Source organism: Cibotium barometz, chromosome 57 (genome assembly GCF_041138505.1).
Source record: "Cibotium barometz isolate CiBa-2024 chromosome 57, ASM4113850v1, whole genome shotgun sequence".
Taxonomy (NCBI): domain Eukaryota; kingdom Viridiplantae; phylum Streptophyta; class Polypodiopsida; order Cyatheales; family Cibotiaceae; genus Cibotium; species Cibotium barometz.
Genome location: NC_141102.1, coordinates 13195439 through 13215985, shown reverse-complemented (window position 1 = coordinate 13215985; position 20547 = coordinate 13195439). Strand labels below are relative to the sequence as shown.

The 20547-nt window shown below is 46.0% G+C and overlaps 1 protein-coding gene across 6 annotated transcripts in view; it reads left to right on the top strand.

Moving 5' to 3' along the window:
• LOC147606446 (protein INVOLVED IN DE NOVO 2-like) overlaps nucleotides 1-20547 on the top strand; it is a 52277-nt gene that overhangs the window by 16789 nt on the left and 14941 nt on the right. For 5 of the 6 annotated variants that reach the window (XM_086791849.1, XM_086791851.1, XM_086791853.1 and 2 more), the window contains 3 exons: nucleotides 12705-12883; nucleotides 13296-13409; nucleotides 16554-16772. In XM_086791849.1, the coding sequence (XP_086647975.1) occupies nucleotides 12705-12883; nucleotides 13296-13409; nucleotides 16554-16772 (512 nt within the window). The remainder of the gene's footprint in view (nucleotides 1-12704; nucleotides 12884-13295; nucleotides 13410-16553; nucleotides 16773-20547) is intronic. The other variant, XM_086791854.1, reaches the window with a different exon arrangement.

The following is a 20547-nucleotide window of genomic DNA, read 5'->3' as shown; positions in this document are numbered from 1 at the left end:
TTTTGTTGTTTTTCTTCGGAAATCTGTACGGGAGTACTCTCAGCTCACACTACCGATGACCGACTTATTGAAAGGTCGTGGACGTAAGTCCAATCAGCCTATCACTTGGAATAACGATTTGGATATGGCTTTCAGACTTTTGAAAGATAAAGTCAAGGAAGCACCTATCTTAGCATTGCGTGATCCTAGTCGGCCTTATGTTCTTGAAACTGATGCCAGTGAGATATTTCAAGATGGTAGACCGGTTGCTTTTGAAAGTAAAAAGCTAGACGACACTCAATCTCGTTGGCCAACCCTTGAGAAGGAGCTTTATGCTGTGATTCATGCTCTCAAGGTTTGGAGACATTATTTATATGGCTCCAAGTTTGTGGTATTGACTGATTATCAGTCAATCAAGTATGTGTGTGATGCGGATGATTTGAGAGGCAGGAAAGCTCGTTGGGCAGAGTTAATGCAAGATTTTGATTTTGAGATCCGTTATCGAAAAGGGTCCATGAATAATATTGCAGATGCGCTTAGTCGGATTAGAGAGGTGAATACTTTGTCGTTCACCGAGATTTCTATTGACTTCTTTCAGTCATTGAGAGGGCTTTGCAGGACTGATAGTTATTTTGGTCCATTTTGGCAGAAGATCCAGGACGGGAGCTCATTGATTGACCAAGACTCGGTGACTGCGCAGTCTACCATTCAGGCTGCAGGAGGTCAGTGGATGATTCGGAATGGTTTACTATTCCGTAATGACAAAATTTGTGTACCACAGATCCCGGACATTAGGTCCAAGATTCTGAGGGAGTGTCACGACGCCCCTTCTGCTGGACACCCTGGGATACACATGACACTATCATTAGTGAAACACACTTTTTATTGGCCGAAGATGAAAGGGTATATAGAAGATTATGTTCTCAAGTGTCAGATTTGTCAGGCAAATAAAGCTGAACGCTTTAGACAGGCTGGGTTGTTGCATTCTTTGCAAATCCCAGGTAATAAGTGGGAAAGTATTTCCATGGATTTTATTACCGGATTGCCAAAGGCCACGATTCTATTTGGGTTGTGGTAGATCGCTTGACAAAAATGGCTAGATTTTTACCGACCCGGAAGAATATTACAGCTACGCAATTAGCTCGGCAGTTTATCGAGCAATTGTTTAGACTGTATGGGTTACCGCAGGACATAGTCAGTGATAGGGACTCTAAGTTTACGAGTGATTTTTGGAAACTTGTTTTCGAGAAGTTGGAAACAACTTTGAATTTGAGTTCCTCAGATCATCCTCAATCTGATGGCCAGACTGAAAGAGTGAATCAGATTTTGGAGGATATGCTTCGAGCATATGTATCCAAAAGACAAAGTTCATGGGAGGATTATCTTTCTATGTTAGAATTTGCATATAACAGTACTAAGCATACGAGTACAGGGTTTAGTCCTTTCATGCTTATGTACGGTTTTCAACCAAGATCACCTGTTACAGTAGGATTCTCAGGACTTCAGCATGATGCAGCACGTAATTTTTTGCAAGATATGCAGGAAATGTTACAAGTTGCAAAGGAATCTATTAGAAGTGCTCAAGACCGAGACAGGTTTTATTCTAATAGACATCGTTCACCTAGAGAGTTCTCTGAAGGAACGATGGTGTATTTGCGAGAGATCCGAAAGATTCCGAGACTTTACGGACAGGTAGATCTCCGAAATTATCCCCTAGATCCTGTGGACCATTTCGCGTTACACGACGGATTGGTTCAGTTGCATATGAATTGGATTTGCCTTCTCATCTGAAAGTTCATCCTGTATTTCATGTCCTTAGACTTAAGGAAGTACTGGGTGGAGCAGATCAGTTAGTTACTCCTCAAGAAATCATAGATGTCCAGGACATTACATTTGTTCCGCACGAACCTGAAAAGATTCTTGGATTTCGTGAACGAAGATTGCGTCATACGCTTATCACGGAATACAAGATCAAGTGGAAGGATCGTGTTGAGGAGGACGCTACATGGGAGACATTGACTTCTCTTCAGAGAGATTACCATGGCTTTTTAGTGAGCTCAGGAGTGAGCTCTTAGAGGAAGGGGAGTATGTCATGTGCACAGTGGGTATCTACCGTGTGCTATACGCATGCAAGACTAGTTTCGAGGCTTGGGGAAGCTTGGAACTAGGCAGGCTGATTGACGAGCTGAGTTAGGGATATACTAACGGGCGGGCACCCAAGTATGGACGACTGGGCGGCCAAGTGTGGACACCCGATGACCGGCCAAGAGCCTATAAAAGGGTGGCCAAGGTTAGTTATTGTATCATAGAGAGTCTCGCGAGTTTGTGAGAGCTCTATGGTCTTGGAGCTTGGATCTAGTGCAGACGTGCACCTGCTTTATGCAGCCGAGGCCGGCAGCAATCTCGAGGCCCGCGAGGGCAGCTTCGCGGCGGTATGGGACGTCGCGGGGAGGAGATTGGTCGGTACGTCAACCTAGTTAGCTCAGCTCGTGGCTCGGTGGGGACAGCCAAGACTGTGGGCTTGCCCACGGCTGTCATGGTTGGGAGGTGAGTCAGGCCTGCACCCCCTTGCTTGTTTGTTGTTCGTTTGTTTGCAGGATTCGAGTTTCGAACCAAGATCGATCACGAGGGGATCCGTGGGGATTTGACATGAAGTGATCTCTGTAGTATAGCATCTACGGTGGAAGAGGCTTTGTAGGTGATATCCATGTCTCTCGTGTATAGAGCTGCCATAGGTCCTGTCTCAATACACTGTTCCTCTCACTATGAGAGAGACGGATATGTGGTGCATCCCTGTCATACTGGAATGGTGGTAGATGATCCATGTCTAGGCCATGCTGTGAGAACCAATGTGTGACCTGTGCATACCATGATCCTCTGTCTCCTGCCTCAGCCAGTTGTCTAGATGCCTCAAAAGCTCTGTATGACAATCTGTCCTGTGGCATCTCTCTGAATCTGTTTAGCAGGCATATAGTCTGGAATATGGCCTCTACCATCATAGGAGGTGCAGCAAACTCTGCTCGGATAATGTCATGAGGTATTGACGGTTTGCTGCGTATCATGCGTGCCATCATGAGGGCCTGTGGTCTCTCTATCTGTATCCACCAATGGGTAGCGCCCATACCGCTGCTCCATACATCAGTGCCGGTGTGACTAATGTGTCAAATAGCCACCCCTTCGTCCGGGACTCCTGAAAATGCGCCTCTGCAGAGCAGCCACGCGCTTCACCATGGGTTCAGCAGCCAGAGCTAGATTGACACGGGGATATGCAGCATTGGCTATGCTAGAGAGAAGGTAACCCCTAGGTACACGTATGATGTCACCACCTCCACCTGGCTTCCTGCGAGAGTGAATGTCAGTTGACTTCTACCCTGTCTCGATGTATGAAAGACCACAACCTTGGTTTTCCCAAGGTTCACAGTAAGACCCCTCTGTGTGCAGAAATCATCGAGTGCATGTAGATGCTGCTGTAGACCTCCTGGAGACTCAGACACTAATACAATATCATCAGCATAAAGCATAATATGTACTGAGGTACCTGCTAGATCAACTCCATCTCCGCCTCCCCGTGTAATGAAGTCAGCCACCTCATCAATGTATAACCCAAATAGCGTTGGGGAAAGTGGGCATTCTTGCTTCACACCAATGGTGCTAGCAATAGTCTCGGACATACCTCCTGGGCATATGACTCGCCCAAAAACCTGCTCATATAATGCATAGATGCCCCATGTCATATCTGCTGGTATGCCAAGAGACTGCAGGCGCTGAAAGAGCCTCTCTCGTGGTACTGTGTCAAATGCCTTGCGGAAATCCACAAAGCAGCAATAGAGCTTTCTCTTCCTCACTCTGGCCTAATCAATCATACATCTCAAAGTGAATACATGGTCAGTGGTAGAGAAAGCTCTCCTGAAGCCTTGGTACGCTACTTTTGCCCGCCCCCAAACTGTTCCGGAGGAATATTGGGGCCTAAAGCAAATGCCAAGGTATCCATACCCGAAAGAGTAGATAGAGCAGTGGTCAACAAAGAAATGGAGTTCTGTAAAGCCTGCATCTGCGCGGCGATTTATGCTTGATGTTCCGAGGAAGAAGCTTCGAGAGCAACTTTAAACTCTTGGAAATCCAATTTTGAAACATAATCGTCGAAAAGATTGGCATTGGTGGCTTCCGTAGCCGGCAGGTCTTCACGTTCGAGAAAGGGCTCCAACTCGGATTCTTGGGTCGACATCTTGAAGAAGGCAAAGTGAGAGAAAAGGTTGATCTGGCACAAATAAGAGTGCTAGACAACTTGAGAGCTTGAGAGCTTGAGAGATGTGTGGCAAGAAGCCCGCTTAAGGGGAATATATAGGCTTCCCCAAAATCTAACTTTAGCTCTTGCTTTTGTGTGTTTTTTTTTTGGCAAAATATATATATATATATATATATATATATATTGATATATATATATTCTGTTTTCTTAAAAAAAAGAAAAAAAAACACTTATAAAGCAATACTTGGGTTTTCTCTCTCTCTCTCTCTCTCTCTCTCTCTCTCTCTCTCTTACAAACAGCCGACAGGCTTTTTCCTTGTTTTCTCTCTCTTCAAAGTGGTCATATAGTTAAAAACACAACCCTTCTTCTTGCTAAACAAAACAACCCATAACAAGACCAAAATCCCCATCACCACGGGCTCCTACGATGAAAAAGCAACATGCTGAAATTGAGAAAACAGTAGTATGCAGGGAAAACAACAATCTTCGCGAACTCATACCTTTTCTTCGACCTCTTTTTCTCTGCCTACCGACTTGCTCGTTCATGAGGCTTGCTTTGATACCACTGTCAAATCCCCATAGGATCTCCTCGTAGAACGATACTGGTACAAGACTCGAAACCTGCAAACAAACCAAACAAACGTGAAGGGGGTGTTGTGTTAGAAGTCATCTCCAGTCTATATTCATACACCAGGGCCTCTGTTGTGGGTGTGCCCGCCCTGTATAAGGTGTTTTATCATTTTTCCACACTCCCCGTATTTTTTCCTATTTTTTTTTCATTTTTCCTAGTGGTGGGGAGGGTTGCTAGAGGATGCCAGGAGCACTCCAGTGCTGGCCGACTTCATGTTTCTTAGTCGTGGGCTACTGGACTGCTGGCCGACTGGAGTTTCTCAGTCGTGGGCACCTGTCTGCTGGCCGACTGCGGCCTGCGCTCCCAGGGATGTATATATAGCCCCCTTGCCCCCACCACTCATTCATTCAGTTTTTCTGGGATCTTGTGTATAGAGAAGAGTTTACACACCTATCTCTTTGTGTTTCTTGTGCTGTTTATTTTCTGCAGTCTACTTGGTCTTGTCTACCCAAGTTTGGTTATCATTTCCGCTGCATATTCTGACATGGTATTTCTGTAGTCTACTTGGTCTTGTCTACCCAAGTTTGGTTATCATTTCCGCTGCATATTCTGACATGGTATCAGAGCCCTAGGCTCTAGACAGATCTTGGGCGTTTTTCTGAGCAAGAGGGGGAGCGTTAGGCTGCTGATTGGTGGACTGTTTTGGGCTGAACGGGAAGAGAAGGTGCAAGAGGAAGGCGGGCCAAGGTGCTGGACAGCCACTTGCAGGTTTACAGATTTTTTTTTCCCCACCCACCCACCCTTTCAGGTTACTCTCTGCGATGGCAGATTTACTAGAGATGGCTGAGAAGCACGTGAAGATTCCGACTCTCCCCACGTTCCCAGTGGATCGTCAGTTGGACGGGTCCAATTACGGCATCTGGAAGGTCATGATGGAGTCGGTGCTGGAGTCACATGACCTTGCTGATTTTATCATCATCGGGGTTCCACGGCCGGAAGCTGAGGAAGGGGAGTTATTATCGACGAGGAAGGACCGAGAGGCACAGGCACACATGTGGGATCGTGTCAACGCCAGGGTCCGGTCGTTTATTTTCCTCAATTGCACACAAGTGATCAATCATGTGAAGCACATGACGTTGGCGAGAGGCATATGGGAGCACTTGGCTTCTTTGTATAATAGAGTATCCCCCATGAAGCGGATCTCCTTGGAAGTGCAGATGCGGGTTATGCACCCTGCAAAGTCTTCGACGATGCGGGAACACATTAACAAGCTGCAGGCCCTTCAGCAGGAAGTCCTACAAGCTGGGAAAGAGATATCATATGAAGATATGGCCATCACTTTGCTTTCCCACTTGCCTGGTCAGTATTCTGCTTTCTATTCCAAGTTCCACCAAGGATGATATCATACTCAAGGGAATCTAGGGTAACATGGAATGTAAATTCCACATCTCCACCGCTCAGCACCATTACTTGGGAGGAGCTTGTGCCAATGGTCTTGGACCAGGAGGAACGTTTCACGAACCCTCCTCACGACGGAGGTTCGGAGGCTTTAACTGGCCAACGGTCCAAAGGCCGAAATACCAACAAGGGCAAAGGGAAGGCTTCACCAGAGAAGTCTTCTAAGAAGAAGCCTGATCCAGAACGAGAGACGCTGAAGGCCGAAAGATCTTGCAATGATTGTGGCGAGAAAGGCCACTACTGGAGGAAGTGCCCTAAGCGGACAGGGAAGAGTGCTGATTCCTCAGCCTCAGTTGCAAAGACTCCGGCGTTTGTGCACTTAGAGATGGTGGACTCCGATGCTTCATCATCTTCGAGCGAGGAGGCAGTTGGCTTCACCGCGAAGGATACTTGGGAATGGATTCTCGACAGTGGTGCTTCCAGGCACATGACTCCATCCCGTGACTTCTTTCTGGATCTGAAACGGCAGTCAGGTCGTATCTTTATTGGCGATAACTCCACTATTCCGATACATAGTGAGGGCCGGATGGAGATTATTCCCGACGGCAAGGGGGGCAAGCATGCTTCCCGTGTTCTTTATGTCCCTGCTCTGGGTTTTCATCTTCTGTCAGTGCATGAGGTATGCAAGACTGGCTTTCGGGTGGAATTTGAGGAGCATTCAGTTGCTCTAAGGGACCGTGAGACTGGCCAAGTTGTTTGGGAAGGCGGTGTGGAGAATGGCATCTACAAGCTCTCTGCACTCTCCTCATTGACTGGTTCTCAGGTCGGAGATTTGTGGCACTTTTGTTTTGGCCACTTAAATGTGGATGCTTTGAGGCGCGCCTTCCGGGACCAAATGGTGGTTGGCTTGCCAGATGTTGGTAGTAGGCAAGGACGCTGCAGTTCTTGCATACGTGGTAAGCAGCACAGGGAATCCTTTTCGAAGCAGGCTTCCAGGCGGGCTTAGAAACCATTGGAGTTGATTCACACTGACTTGTGTGGACCACAGCAGATACCATCCTTGGGAGGATCTGTCTACTTTATGCTGCTTGTTGATGATTGTACCAGATTCACGTGGGTCTACTTTCTTTCCCAGAAGGACCAGGCTTTTGCTCGATTCAAGGATTGGCACGTGATGGTGGAGAAAGAATCTGGATATCAGGTTAAGACTCTCAGGGCTGATAAAGGAGGTGAATTCTCCTCGACTGTATTTTTCAGGTTTTGTGCAGATCATGGCATCAAAAGGGAATTGGCCAATACCGGATCGCCTTCGGAGAATGGAGTTGTTGAACGAAAGAATAGGACTGTGGTGGAGATGGCGAGGAGGACCATGCTGGAGCATCGTGATCTTCCTCGTCCACTTTGGGGTGAGGCTGTGGCAACGGCTGTCCACACCATCAACCGCTCTCCGACATCTTCAGTACCCCATATGACTCCATTTGAGGCATATTTTGGCAGGAAACCCGATGTCTCGCACTTCCGTGTCTTTGGGAGTGATGCGTATGTACATATTCCGAAGAAGCAGAGGGGGAAGCTTGACTCCAAGTCCCGCAAGCTGGTATTTGTGGGGTATAACTCTCTTTCCAAGGGATACAGGTTGTATGATCCAGAGAGGAATGAGATTGTTGTTAGCCGGGATGTGGTCTTTGACGAGCATGTTCCAGCATCCACTGTCGAGGAGCCGCCACTTCTTGGAGATCCAGAGGAGTCTGATGATGATTCCCAAGTCTTTCATTCCAGTTGATCCACCTCAGTCATCACAGGAGGTTGAGCCCGCAGCTGGAATTGACCCCCCGCGACCACAGGAGGCTCCACGATCTGTTCGAGTACCTAGGTGGTTGTTAGACACCCTTCGGGAGTCAGGTGTCACGGAGCTACCCTCCGAGTGGACCACAGAGGACGGCCCTCGAAGATCACATCGAGTCGGAGATAAAAGCAACATGGCGGAGCTTCTTCAGGTGAACTATGCTTTGATGTCTCGTATCATGCGGGATAAAGAGCCCACTTCCGTAAAGGAAGCCCTTTCACAGGATACTTGGAGGAAAGCCATGCAGGTGGAACTTGATGCCATCGAGAAGAACAACACTTGGGAGTTGGTACCGAGGCCGTCGAAGTGGTCAGTCATTGGTGTCAAATGGGTCTTTAAGACCAAATACGCGTCTGATGGGTCGATGGACAAACACAAAGCCAGGCTTGTGGCTAAAGGTTATGCTCAGCGGCCAGGCATCAACTACGAGGATACCTTTGCACCGACAGCGCGGATGTCCACAATTCGGACCGTTCTCAGAGGTGGCCTGTGTATCAAATGGATGTAAAATCTGCGTTCCTTAATGGTGACCTGCAGGAGGAGGTGTACGTTGAGCAGCCTCCAGGCTTTATTGTTCCAGGATCGGAAGGGATGGTTTACAGGTTACGTAAGGCCTTGTATGGTCTTAAGCAGGCTCCTAGGGCTTGGAATCAGAAGATTGATTCCTTCTTTATTCGGACTGGATTTCAGAGATCGGTTGCAGATCCGAACCTGTATCTCTTTCGGGAACGCGGCATGGTCACACTTATCATCCTTTATGTGGATGATCTCATTCTCACCGGCGGTCATGTGGAGCACATTGGAGTGACGAAGGCTGCCTTGTCCAAGGAGTTTGAGATGACCGATTTAGGCTTACTCCACTTCTTCTTGGGATTGGAGATCTGGCAGACCCAGAGGGGGTTTTTCGTCTCTCAGCAGCGGTATGTTCATGAGTTGCTTGAGGCCTTTGGGATTGAGAACTGCAAGCCTATTACTTCGCCGATGGACCCAAACACAAAGTTAACCATTACGGATCCTTGTGAGCCAGTTGATGCCTCGCAGTACCGGAAGTTGGTTGGTTCATTGATCTGGTTGCTGAACACCAGATTGGACTTGAGCTTCTCCGTGGGGCTGTTGAGCTCTTTTATGCAGACGCCATTGAAGTCTCATTGGGACGCAGGATTGCGGATCTTGCGGTATCTGCAAAGTACGAAGGATCTGGGACTCTTTTACACAGGAGGGAATGGAGTCAAGCTCCAAGGTTGGAGTGACTCAGATTGGGGAGGAGATCCAGACACGAGGAGATCTACTTCAGGATACAGTTTTACCCTCGGCTCAGGAGCAGTTTCTTGGAGCAGCAAGAGGCAGCCAACTATTGCCCTTTCTTCGATAAAGGCAGAGTATCGGGCTGCTTTGTGGTGCTGCTTGTGAGGTTGTATGGCTGCGGAGGCTGCTAGGCGAGATTGGGTTTCCACAGAGGGAGCCCACAGTCATCCAGTGCGATAACCAGAGTTGTATAGCTATTGCTCGGAACCCGGTTTTCCATGCTCGGACCAAGCATATAGAGATACAGTATCACTTTGTACGTGAGAAGATCTTGGCTGGTGACATCTTGCTACTTTATTGTTCGACGGAGGACAATGCGGCGGACCTCTTCACGAAGTCTCTACCTCAGGCTACGCTCAGGCGGCACTCCAGCTCCCTTGGGTTGGTTTCACAGCTAGGAGCTGAGAGGGGGTGTTAGAAGTCATCTCCTGTCTATATTCATACACCAGGGCCTCTGTTGTGGGTGTGCCCGCCCTGTATAAGGTGTTTTATCATTTTTCCATACTCCTCGTATTTTTCCCTATTTTTTTCCCATTTTTCCTAGTGGTGGGGATGGTTGCCAGAGGATGCCAGGAGCACTCCAGTGCTGGCCGACTGCATGTTTCTCAGTCATGGGCTACTGGACTGCTGGCCGACTGGAGTTTTTCAGTCGTGGACACTTGTCTACTGGCCGACTGCATTTATGGAGTCGTGGGACCAATTTCAGTAGTCGTGGGCACTTCATATGTTGGCCGATTGCTCTCCCAGGGATGTATATATAGGCCCCTTGTCCCCACCACTCATTCATTCAGTTTTTCCGGGATCTTGTGTATAGAGAAGAGTTTACACACCTATCTCTCTGTGTTTCTTGTGCTGTTTATTTTCTGCAGTCTACTTGCTCTTGTCTACCCAAGTTTGGTTATCATTTCCGCTGCATATTCTGACATGTTGGCCTGACTCACCTCCCAACCTTGACAGCCGTGGGCAAGCCCACAAGTCTTGGCTGTCCCCATCGAGCCACGAGCTGAGCTAACTAGATGGACATACCGATCAGTCTCTACCTCGTGACGTCCCATACTGCCAGGAAGCTTCCCTTGCGGGCCTCGAAACTACTGCCGGCCTCGGCTGCATAAAGCAGGTGCACGTTTGCACTAGATCCAGGCTCCTGACCATAGAGCTCTCACAAAGACACGCGAGACTCTATATCACTAATGACTAACCTTGGCCACCCTTTTATAGGGTCTTGGCCGATCATCGTGCGTCCACACTTGGGTGCCCGCTCGTCCATACTTGGGTGCCCGCCCGTTAGTCTATCCCTAACTCAGCTCTTCCCCAACCTCGAAGCTTGTCTTGTGTGCGTGTAGCACATGGTAGATACACACTGTGCACATGACACTTGCTCACTCTCATGATATCAGGAAGGGGTCCATAAGTCTTGCAGAGTGTCAATCCAATCTAGACAGTCCATGTCTATGCCCGCTGTGGTTGCTGGGAGTGTCTTGGAGACAGCTCCAGGGCTAAAAAGTAACCAGGGGCCACCTTTTTGCACAGGTGGAGCATGGGACTTTTCTTGTTTGAAGGCAAAAATGGGATCACTTGGCATCACTGTCCCTAGTGTGGCTATTTACCTTATGAGTGGCAAGTGCCACCCTTTCTTTTCTAGATATTTACCCCTCTAGATGTTTTTTTTAATTTTAATTTTTTTGTTTTCTTAGATTAAGGATATCATCTTGGGTAAATTAGAAAGTTATTGTTTCAAATAAGAAAATCCCATGACAGAATATAACTTTTGTGAAAGGTAATCTCATGGTCTTGAGGTCTCTGAAACCTTCAATATCTTCGATTCCAAAGGCTATGTTATCCTTTATCCTCCCCCAAGACAGGGAAAGTCCGTGAGGGGGAAGCAAAAGTACTCCTAGTAGCTCATGAGGTCATCTTACATCATTTGTTACTCTTTGAGCTTTTTGAAAATACTGTGGGTTCCATCGGTGTGTGTGAGGTGTGGGATTCTTGGGATTTCTATCCAGCCTCACATGGTGCTCTCCAGGTATGCTTGGACGCCCCGAATTCTTTGCATCTATATGGGAGTACCTTGAGGTGGAGTAATGTGGCCTAGCCCGACCTCTCCTACCTACGATTAGATACAAGACGGCTTGTGGGCAAGGGATCCCGTGCCTCGGATACCCGCAAGTTATTTTCTCTCATCACTCTTGTGATCCCGTTGTAATCTCGTCGCTTGTCGGCATTTCATCAATATAAGTTTTGGGTTGGAAGCCCGCTTTTGAGTGACACCGTTTTCCATTGCCGGTTGCACGTTTTTGGTCATAACTCTCTCATACGAACTCCGTTTTCGGAGTTCTAAACGGTGTCACTCAAAAGCGGGCTGTACTAGAACTCCGAAAACGGAGTTCGTATGAGAGAGTTATGACCAAAAACGTGCAACCGGCAATGGAAAACGGTGTCACTCAAAAGCGGGCTTCCAACCCAAAACTTATATTGATGAAATGCCGACAAGCGACGAGATTACAACGGGATCACTAGAACTCCGAAAACGGAGTTCGTATGAGAGAGTTATGATCAAAAACGTGCAACCGGCAATGGAAAACGGTGTCACTCAAAAGCGGGCTTCCAACCCAAAACTTATATTGATGAAATGCCGACAAGCGACGAGATTACAACGGGATCACTAGAACTCCGAAAACGGAGTTCGTATGAGAGAGTTATGATCAATATAAGTTTTGGGTTGGAAGCCCGCTTTTGAGTGACACCGTTTTCCATTGCCGGTTGCACGTTTTTGGTCATAACTCTCTCATACGAACTCCGTTTTCGGAGTTCTAGTACTAGAACTCCGAAAACGGAGTTCGTATGAGAGAGTTATGACCAAAAACGTGCAACCGGCAATGGAAAACGGTGTCACTCAAAAGCGGGCTTCCAACCCAAAACTTATATTGATGAAATGCCGACAAGCGACGAGATTACAACGGGATCACAAGAGTGATGAGAGAAAATAACTTGCGGGTATCCGAGGCACGGGATCCCTTGCCCACAAGCCGTCTTGTATCTAATCGTAGGTAGGAGAGGTCGGGCTAGGCCACATTACTCCACCTCAAGGTACTCCCATATAGATGCAAAGAATTCGGGGCGTCCAAGCATACCTCGAGAGCACCATGTGAGGCTGGATAGAAATCCCAAGAATCCCACGCCTCACAGTGTGTAACTCTTGGAATTGCTGTTCTTAGTGGGAATATATAACAGGATATTGTAGGATTTATGACCTTTAAAAAAAAAAAAACCTTGCATTTGCAACTGCATATTAAAGAAATTACATCTTAAATGTTTCTCACCTTTTGATGCATGTCAATCTTTGTTGTTTCATGTAGAGATGGATACAGTTAAAGAAAAGGCAAAGAAGGTTATACAAATGCATGATAATGAACTTTTGAAAGAGAGAGAAAAGCTGAGTAATTTGCAAGCTGAAATAAAGAATATTCAAAATCGATGTGAAGATCTTGAAGAGAAGACCAGTCACAAAGAATTAGATGCAATGGAGATTTGTAAGGTCAGCATCTTGGCTGTGTTGGCGTGAGGATTACGTGATCTCTATTTTTATAAATCTATTTGCTTGTGCCACACAAAATCTATTTGCTTGTTCCACACAAAATCTTCAAATTAGTTTTTGTGGATGTGATGTGTTGTGTTGTGTGTATATACATATGTACATAGATTATAGATATGTATATAGAAATTCTCACACACATAAATATATGCATATGCATATACAGATACGTATACGTACATGTATGCATATGCATATGCATGCCTGTATGTATGTTTATATGTAAAGAGTTATCAAAGATGCTTGACCCCTAAACTAAGCTCTGTTCTTGAAGTTGATCTTAATGTTGTGGGGGAGGGGCTGGGGAAGCAAATAATTAGCATTAAAGGTTCATGAATTACCTGTTGCAATGCAGCTTGCAGATCTGATAGAACAGAAAGAGGGTTTGGAAGAAACCATTCAACTGTTGATATACAAAGAGAGAGAGCTTAATGACGAAATTCAAAGCGCTACGAAAGCAGCCCTAGAGGTATCCCATAATGTTTTTTATGGTTGTGTTGTACTTGCTACTACAAATTTGGGAGATCCTTGGTTCTTGGCCTTTCTTTATCAAATAGGTGTGCATCACATAAGTTGATACCAAATAAGCTCTGTACCAATGTAACGGGCAGGCACATGTTTCGGAATCAGATCAACCTTAAACAAGATTTAAAGCACTTAATCATGACACAACACAACTGCAGATAGAATATGCACATTACTCCACACTAGGGGCCGAAATGGGACGACCCTCCTCCTTTAGGTTATATTACCAAAAGGGGTTTGCTTCCAAATACAAGATCACGTGTGCCTGGTGTGCACCTAATTGCTCCGAGTACATGTAAATGAATACAAAATAAACAAGAAGCCCAGGTGATTCCTAATATCCCAGCCAAAGATTCCCCCGTCCTACAGGAGCATTCAATTGTACCCGCTTCGGGTGGGAGACTCAGGGCACCCGAGTTGTTACTACAGATGGGTTTTTACTCATGGAAAGAGAGAAAAAAAGAATCATGGTGAAGCCTCAAGAAAGGCTGTCGTGTCTTTCATTAACACACTGTCCATGACCTCCTGATCTTCTCTTACAAGAAGCAGCTGTCTCTTACTGACCATGTATAAGCCGCTACTGTGAGCTTTGCAGTATAAGGAAGAACCCTTTACTCATAGAATCCAAAATTGTCGAGAGGGGGCAAGAATCTACCATGTATAAGACGTTTCTGTGAGCTTTGCAATATAAGAAAGAAACCCTTTGATCCACTCCTCAAAATGCTTGAGAGTGACTTTCCACTCCAAATTGCACATGGGGTTCCAGAGAGTCCCAGAGGATCTGGCAAGGCATTGCACACTTTGATTGACAGGATTAGGAGAGAGACTTGCTGCATCAATTGGGGATATGTGCTGTCTTACACAGTCAGGTCCTCAGGTTTTGTACGAGGGAGCATCCTCAGGTTTTTGTACGAGGAGCAAATTTGGATAGGTCCATCTCGATCCGTAGCGGAGTCCCTCAACCTATCACCCTGGATGCAGTACCAGTATCTATGCGTAGACCTAATTCTGCTTTTGCAGGCTTGGCTTGAAAGATCATCGCTAGTCTTACTGCATGGCAGATCTGGAGATCTCGGTGTGCAGAGGCTCTAGATTGGACCCGGACTTATGCCTCTCAGTTGCTCTCAATAATCTGGCGGGATATTGTACACCCCCTCATGGTTGTGGGGCAGGATTCTGGGTCCTTGCGCTTCAGTGGCCAGGATAGCTTACTTTATGAGAGAGTGGGACCATGGTCTTTTCTTTCAGAAGTACAGACACAAGGCCTTCATGATGACATTTTGACTCTCCAGATTGGTTACTACAGCCTCACCTCTTGTTTGCATAAATTTGTATGAGGCTTTTACAGGACTTTATCCTGGAATTGGTTGTAATTTGGTCTTACTTAGTAAAAGTTCACCTTGCAAAAAAGTTAAAAAATAAAAAAATATGCCTTACCAATGTAAAACAGTACAATGGCAGACATTATGAGAAAATAGTCTTGCTCGCATGAAACCAGTTTGAGTGTCATGTTTCAGATCTGGCAAGAAAGGTTGGAGCCTCAAGCTGTCTGCCTTGGCAAGGACTTTGTAGGCAGTTCCAAACAAGGAAATCCATATCAATTGGGAAACCTCTTGGGGATGAAATGAACAAGACCTTTCAGACACACACACACACACACACACACACACACATAGCATAAAAGCATCTCTCATGTATCCCAAATCTCTAGTAAATCCCGTATGATGTCTAACCATATGATTGAAAATACGAGGGGAGTAAGGCCATTCTTTGGGCAGGACATAAATAGTTCTTTTTAGCTCCAATGGGGTGAAGCCAACATTGTAATGTTATACTCCCAGAATAGATTCTTCTATATCTTGCCACCTAGAAGTTGAGGAGATGAGTTTAGGCTCTGTAATGTGTTGTTAAAGTGACTCTAGTGGATTGCTGTAGTGAAGCAGAGGAGGACGGCTACTACCAAAGGGTGGGGGTCAGATTGCTTCCCTGCTATTGGAATTCAACCTCATAGACACATGGCTTCCCCATGTGCTATGGAACATGGGGTGAGGTGGAGACTTGGGCTACCATGTGTGCATCTGCTCTGCAAGGTGTCTTTTCTAAAGAAACAGCAGACAGCTACCTAGAAGTCATGTAACCAGACAGTTCCCTAGAAGTCATGTAACTTCCATGCTCTGTTGGTAGTAAGATGAGGCATCTAGTTTATTACCCTAATTTGAGAAGGGTCCTGAACAAGCATGAACAACAAAGCCACTATCTTCCACCATGTCATCCTTACTGAGTTTGGACCTCCAAAACTACACATAGATAGTGGGTTTCCGATGGTCAGTTTCATGTTGCCACTTGAGCTTCCTGGGAAGATGAGAGAGGGTCGGCAGCGTTCACCGTGAACATAATTACCTGTGGCATTAGTTGCTCATGGTAATGAGCACCGATTGAAATGAGCAACACAATCAATGTCATGCACTCCGTGCATTCTTTCTCCGCATTGACCATTAACGTAGATTAGGAGTCACATTATCAACCAATCAAATCCAGGAAAATAATGGCATGTTTATAGGGGCTTGCATTGAGGCTTGTGGCATCTTGAAACCAAGGACTTACAAAGCAATGCAGGGGCACCCCAGAGGAGGGATACAATTTTGTTCAACAGCCCATGAATCACATGTCTGATTGGCGAATATGTGAGGGGATTGCCATTTGGACCACTATATCCTCTTTGATGTGTATTCCTTTCATCCTGCATGCACAATGCCAGATACAAAAGAAAATAGAAACTAGCGATGACAAAATAGATGGACATTGATGCAACATTTATTATGGATCATATTGTCATCATACGACAGGGAGCCTGTGTCAAAAGTGTATGGTTGACAGAGACTGGATAGATGGATATCTAGGCATCTCATGATACATTCAAAATTTCAATAAGCCATGGGCTATCTTAATCACCCAGGTTTTTCTCTTGCCTTATTATATGATTGGATTGAAAATTGCATTCTGACTTCTTTGAGATTTAGTTGGAGCATTTTTCTTTCTTGTAAACTGCCTAAGAACATGACCAGAAAGATATCTTTTAACAATTCAGATACTTGAAAGCAAAGGTGATAATAAGTCTATTGGGATTAAAAGAGTGGGCGAGCTGAATCATGAACCTTGGAAGATAGCATGCGCAGAGAAGTATAAGGACCAAGTGGAGGGCTGGGAGATTGCCTTTGTTTCATTGGTTTCCCGATGGGAGGAGAACTTGAGAGATGGATCCTGGCACCCATTCAAAATTGTGCCAATTGAAGGTGATAAATTTGAGGTAATGTGCAGCAATAATTGTAGCTTGCAAAAACCAACGTTGCATTTTTTCCTGGTTTCATTTGAATATATAAAAATTCTAATAATAAAAAAGGTCAAAAGTAAGTTTGTGATATTTAATGGTTTTTTTGGGTATTTCAACAATGTTGCATTATTCTATGAAACTAGTTGATTAAGAGCCATCGTCCAGTGTCAAGTTTGACTTCGATCAAGAATGTTTGATAGTGGGTCTCTCAAGCAACCACTTCTGCTATATCTTAGTTCTATAATCTGCAATGCAATTCACGAGAGAGAGAAAGAAAGAAAGATTAAGCGTCTACTAAAGACCCAATGGGCCTATGAGTCCAAAGTGATACAATAATGTCCATGGCATGTCTCATCACGGAACGGAAAATAAAATAGAAACAAAACAAAGCTATCTCACCGGAGTGATACAAAACTGTCCATGGAATCCCATCATGGAATACTAGGAACATGGAACATGAGAGGAGCATCAGCCTCCAATAGATGTGAGGGGATCCAAATGGGTCCTCCATTGTATAGAGGCTCTCCACATTCATTGATTGTGGAGGGGCACTTTTGTATCTCTAGAGGATCTCTTGGATCTGGAGCTGTGGAGTGGAGCATCTCCTTGGACCAGTGGGTCTCGACCGTCTACCTCGCTGCACCTGAATCGCATCATTGTCTAGGGAGATGCCTTTTAGGCGGGGTGGCATATGTGGCACATGCTATGAGTGTGCGCTGCGTGGTCCATGGAGTAGGGGCATCCGGTGTAGGTGAACATGGTTTCAGCCATGAGCAAGTGTGATTGGAAAGAGAGATGGAAAGATCAAGCCATGGTGACTTGGTGCAAAGACATGGATGGGTGGAAGAGACCATGTACAATGCTTTATATGGGGGGGAGAGAGAGAGAGAGAGAGAAAGAAAGAAAGATATATTAACGTCTGCAAAAGGCCAAAGTGGCCTATGAGACCAAAACATAGTCCACAGCTGATGGTGTCTCATCAAAAGTAAGACAAAAAGTACTAAAAAAGTCCTAAAACAGTCCTAAACAGCTATGAAAGGAAAATACTGCTACTGAGGTACAACAAAAGTGTATAATATCTACAGCTAGCATAAGACTGGTGTAATCTGCTCATCTCAGTATCTCTCTCATGGGGTGCTGTAAGATAGAGAAACTAAAGTGGCGGGGCAGTCGTCTCATGGGGGGGTGATGATGGCTCTAATCCACCGGTGATGAAGCGGTTGTGGACGAGGTCCTGATAAGCGTGGGCGTCTCGCTCAACAAAGTGCTATGGCTCTGTCAAGGGTGACTCCTCTTGAAGGACGTCTATGGGACGTTTGGCTCGCCGAGGGGTCGTGGAGGTCTTGGTTGTATCTGCCGGGGTGGTCTTGGCCCTGAAGAAATCTGTCATGGCTCGCTGGCGGGGTGGATCCTGGTGTACTGACCTGGCTTGTAGGAGAGACTCTCGATGGCATCTGAGCTCCAATAAGAAAAGCCCCAAACACCTCTGATCCTCAAACTCCATCACATGTCCTAATGGTCCAAAACCCTCTCGGAAGAGACACCAGTATGTCCCTCGTATCTCATAGTACACGGTACATCGGCATATGTAGTGCTCCTCTGACTCCACTTCCTGGTGACATAGCTGACAAATGTGGTCTTATGGCTTCATCCCCTCGTATCTGCCAGTCTCTACCCTCAGCTGATGTGATGAAGTGCAGATCTGTCCAATGGCACTGCGAATGCCATGTGAGAGATGGGTGTCCATGTATGTAGACCGTGTCACAAAGCCATCTGGGGAGAGATGTGGAAAATGGTCCCGATAGTGGGCCATCTTCGTGCCTAGAGGTAGGGGGGGCTGGACCATGTGCTTTTTGCATCTAGCCTCACGATGGCCATCCTGATCACCCTATTCTGTTCAGAGCGACTAAGGTCCAAGAAGGGGCAGTCCAGGCTGTAATCAAATGGAGGGAGTGCATCAATCGTCATGCCATGTAATCTCAGCCAGGTACACATCTGTTAGAAGTCATCTCCTGTCTTTATCTAGACACCAGGGCCTTTGTTGTGGGTGTGCCCGCCCTTGTAGGTGGTGTTCTCATTTTTCCTCACTCCCCGTATTTTTTCCCATATTTTTTCCATTTTTTCTTGCCCTGGGGTGGCAGTTGTGTGCTGGCAACCAGTTCTCTTGTTTTTCTCTGGCCGACTGTACTTGACCTTGGGAGAGTGCTGGCCGACCCTGTTTGTGTTGGCCAACTGGCCTTTAGAGCAGGTCGTGGAGAACTGGATCCAGTCGGCTGCCTCTGGAGCAGGCCGACTGTTGCCTGGGGTCCATATATAATGGACCCCCCACTCCCTTGTGTATCATTCTATTCAGGATTCTTCTTGTGTATATATAGTAGAGTTATACGCCTCTCTCTCCATTGCCGTTTTTACTGCACTTGCTCTTGTGTTTCCAGATTTAGTCATCATCTCCGCTCCGTATTCTGACATGGTATCAGAGCCCTAGGCTCTTTATAGTTCTTGGGATTTGTGTGAGCAAGAGGGGGACTGTTGTGTTGTTGATTGGACTGTTCGGGACTGTTTGGGAAGAGGAGAAGCAAGAGGACGGCGGGCTGATTTGCTGGACAGCCACTTGCAGGTGTAAGTTCTTCTTTGTTCCCACCCACCCACCCTTTTTCAGATTACATCCCCGCAATGGCAGTAGAGATGGTTGAGAGGCATGTGAAGATCCCTACACTCCCCACGTTCCCGGTGGACCGTCAATTGGATGGGAACAACTACGACATATGAAAGGTTATGATGGAATCTGTTCTGGAGTCTTACGACCTTGCTGATTTCATCGTTGTTGGGGTTCCACGGCCAGAAGTAGAGGAAGGGGAGTTATTGTCAACCCGAAAGGACCGGGAGGCACAGGCACAATCGTGGGATCGTGTCAACGCTAGGGTCCGTTCATTTGTCTTCCTCAACTGCACACCGCATGTAATCAATCATGTAAAGCATATGACGCTGGCCAGAGGTATATGGCCGTCATATTATAAATTTGAGATTTTCATAAAATTACCATTGGTAACATATTTCAAATTTTGAGTTACAATTTAGTAATTTTCTAGATCTTAAAGATCTCTTCATTTCTTTCATACACGCTAGATGTTGTATGAGTTTCAAAAAATTAAAGCTATTTCTATCGGTTATTGAGGGAACTTGGTGAGCCTCAAGTCATGAATTCGAGCCTTGTCATATAGACTTACATAGAAAAACCCTAAATTAAATGGTGATTTTTCTTAAAAAACGAGTTATCATTTGGTAATTTTTTACTAGTGCAAAGTTACCACATGGTAATCATCAATCTAAATTAGATTACAATTTGTAACTTTTTAGTCGTTTGGTTACAAGGTGGTTACCAAATTTATACTGTGATGGCAGTATTTGGCTTCTCTTTACAACAGGGTATCGCCCATGAAGAGGATTTCCTTGGAAGTACAGATGCAGGTTATGAGCCCTGTAAAGTCGTCGACGATGCGGAAGCATATTAACAAGCTGCAAGCTCAGCAAGAAGTTCTCCAGGTTGGGAAGGAGATATCGTTAGAGGACATGGCCATAACGTTGCTTTCGCATCTGCCTTCTTAGTACTCAGCATTTTACTCGTCTTTGATTACCAGTGGCAGGCTCAGCACCTTCACGTGGGAGGAGCTTGTGCCCATGGTCTTGGACCAGGAGGAACGATTCACGAACCCTCCACAGGGCGGAGGTTCGGAGGCCTTAACTGGCCAAC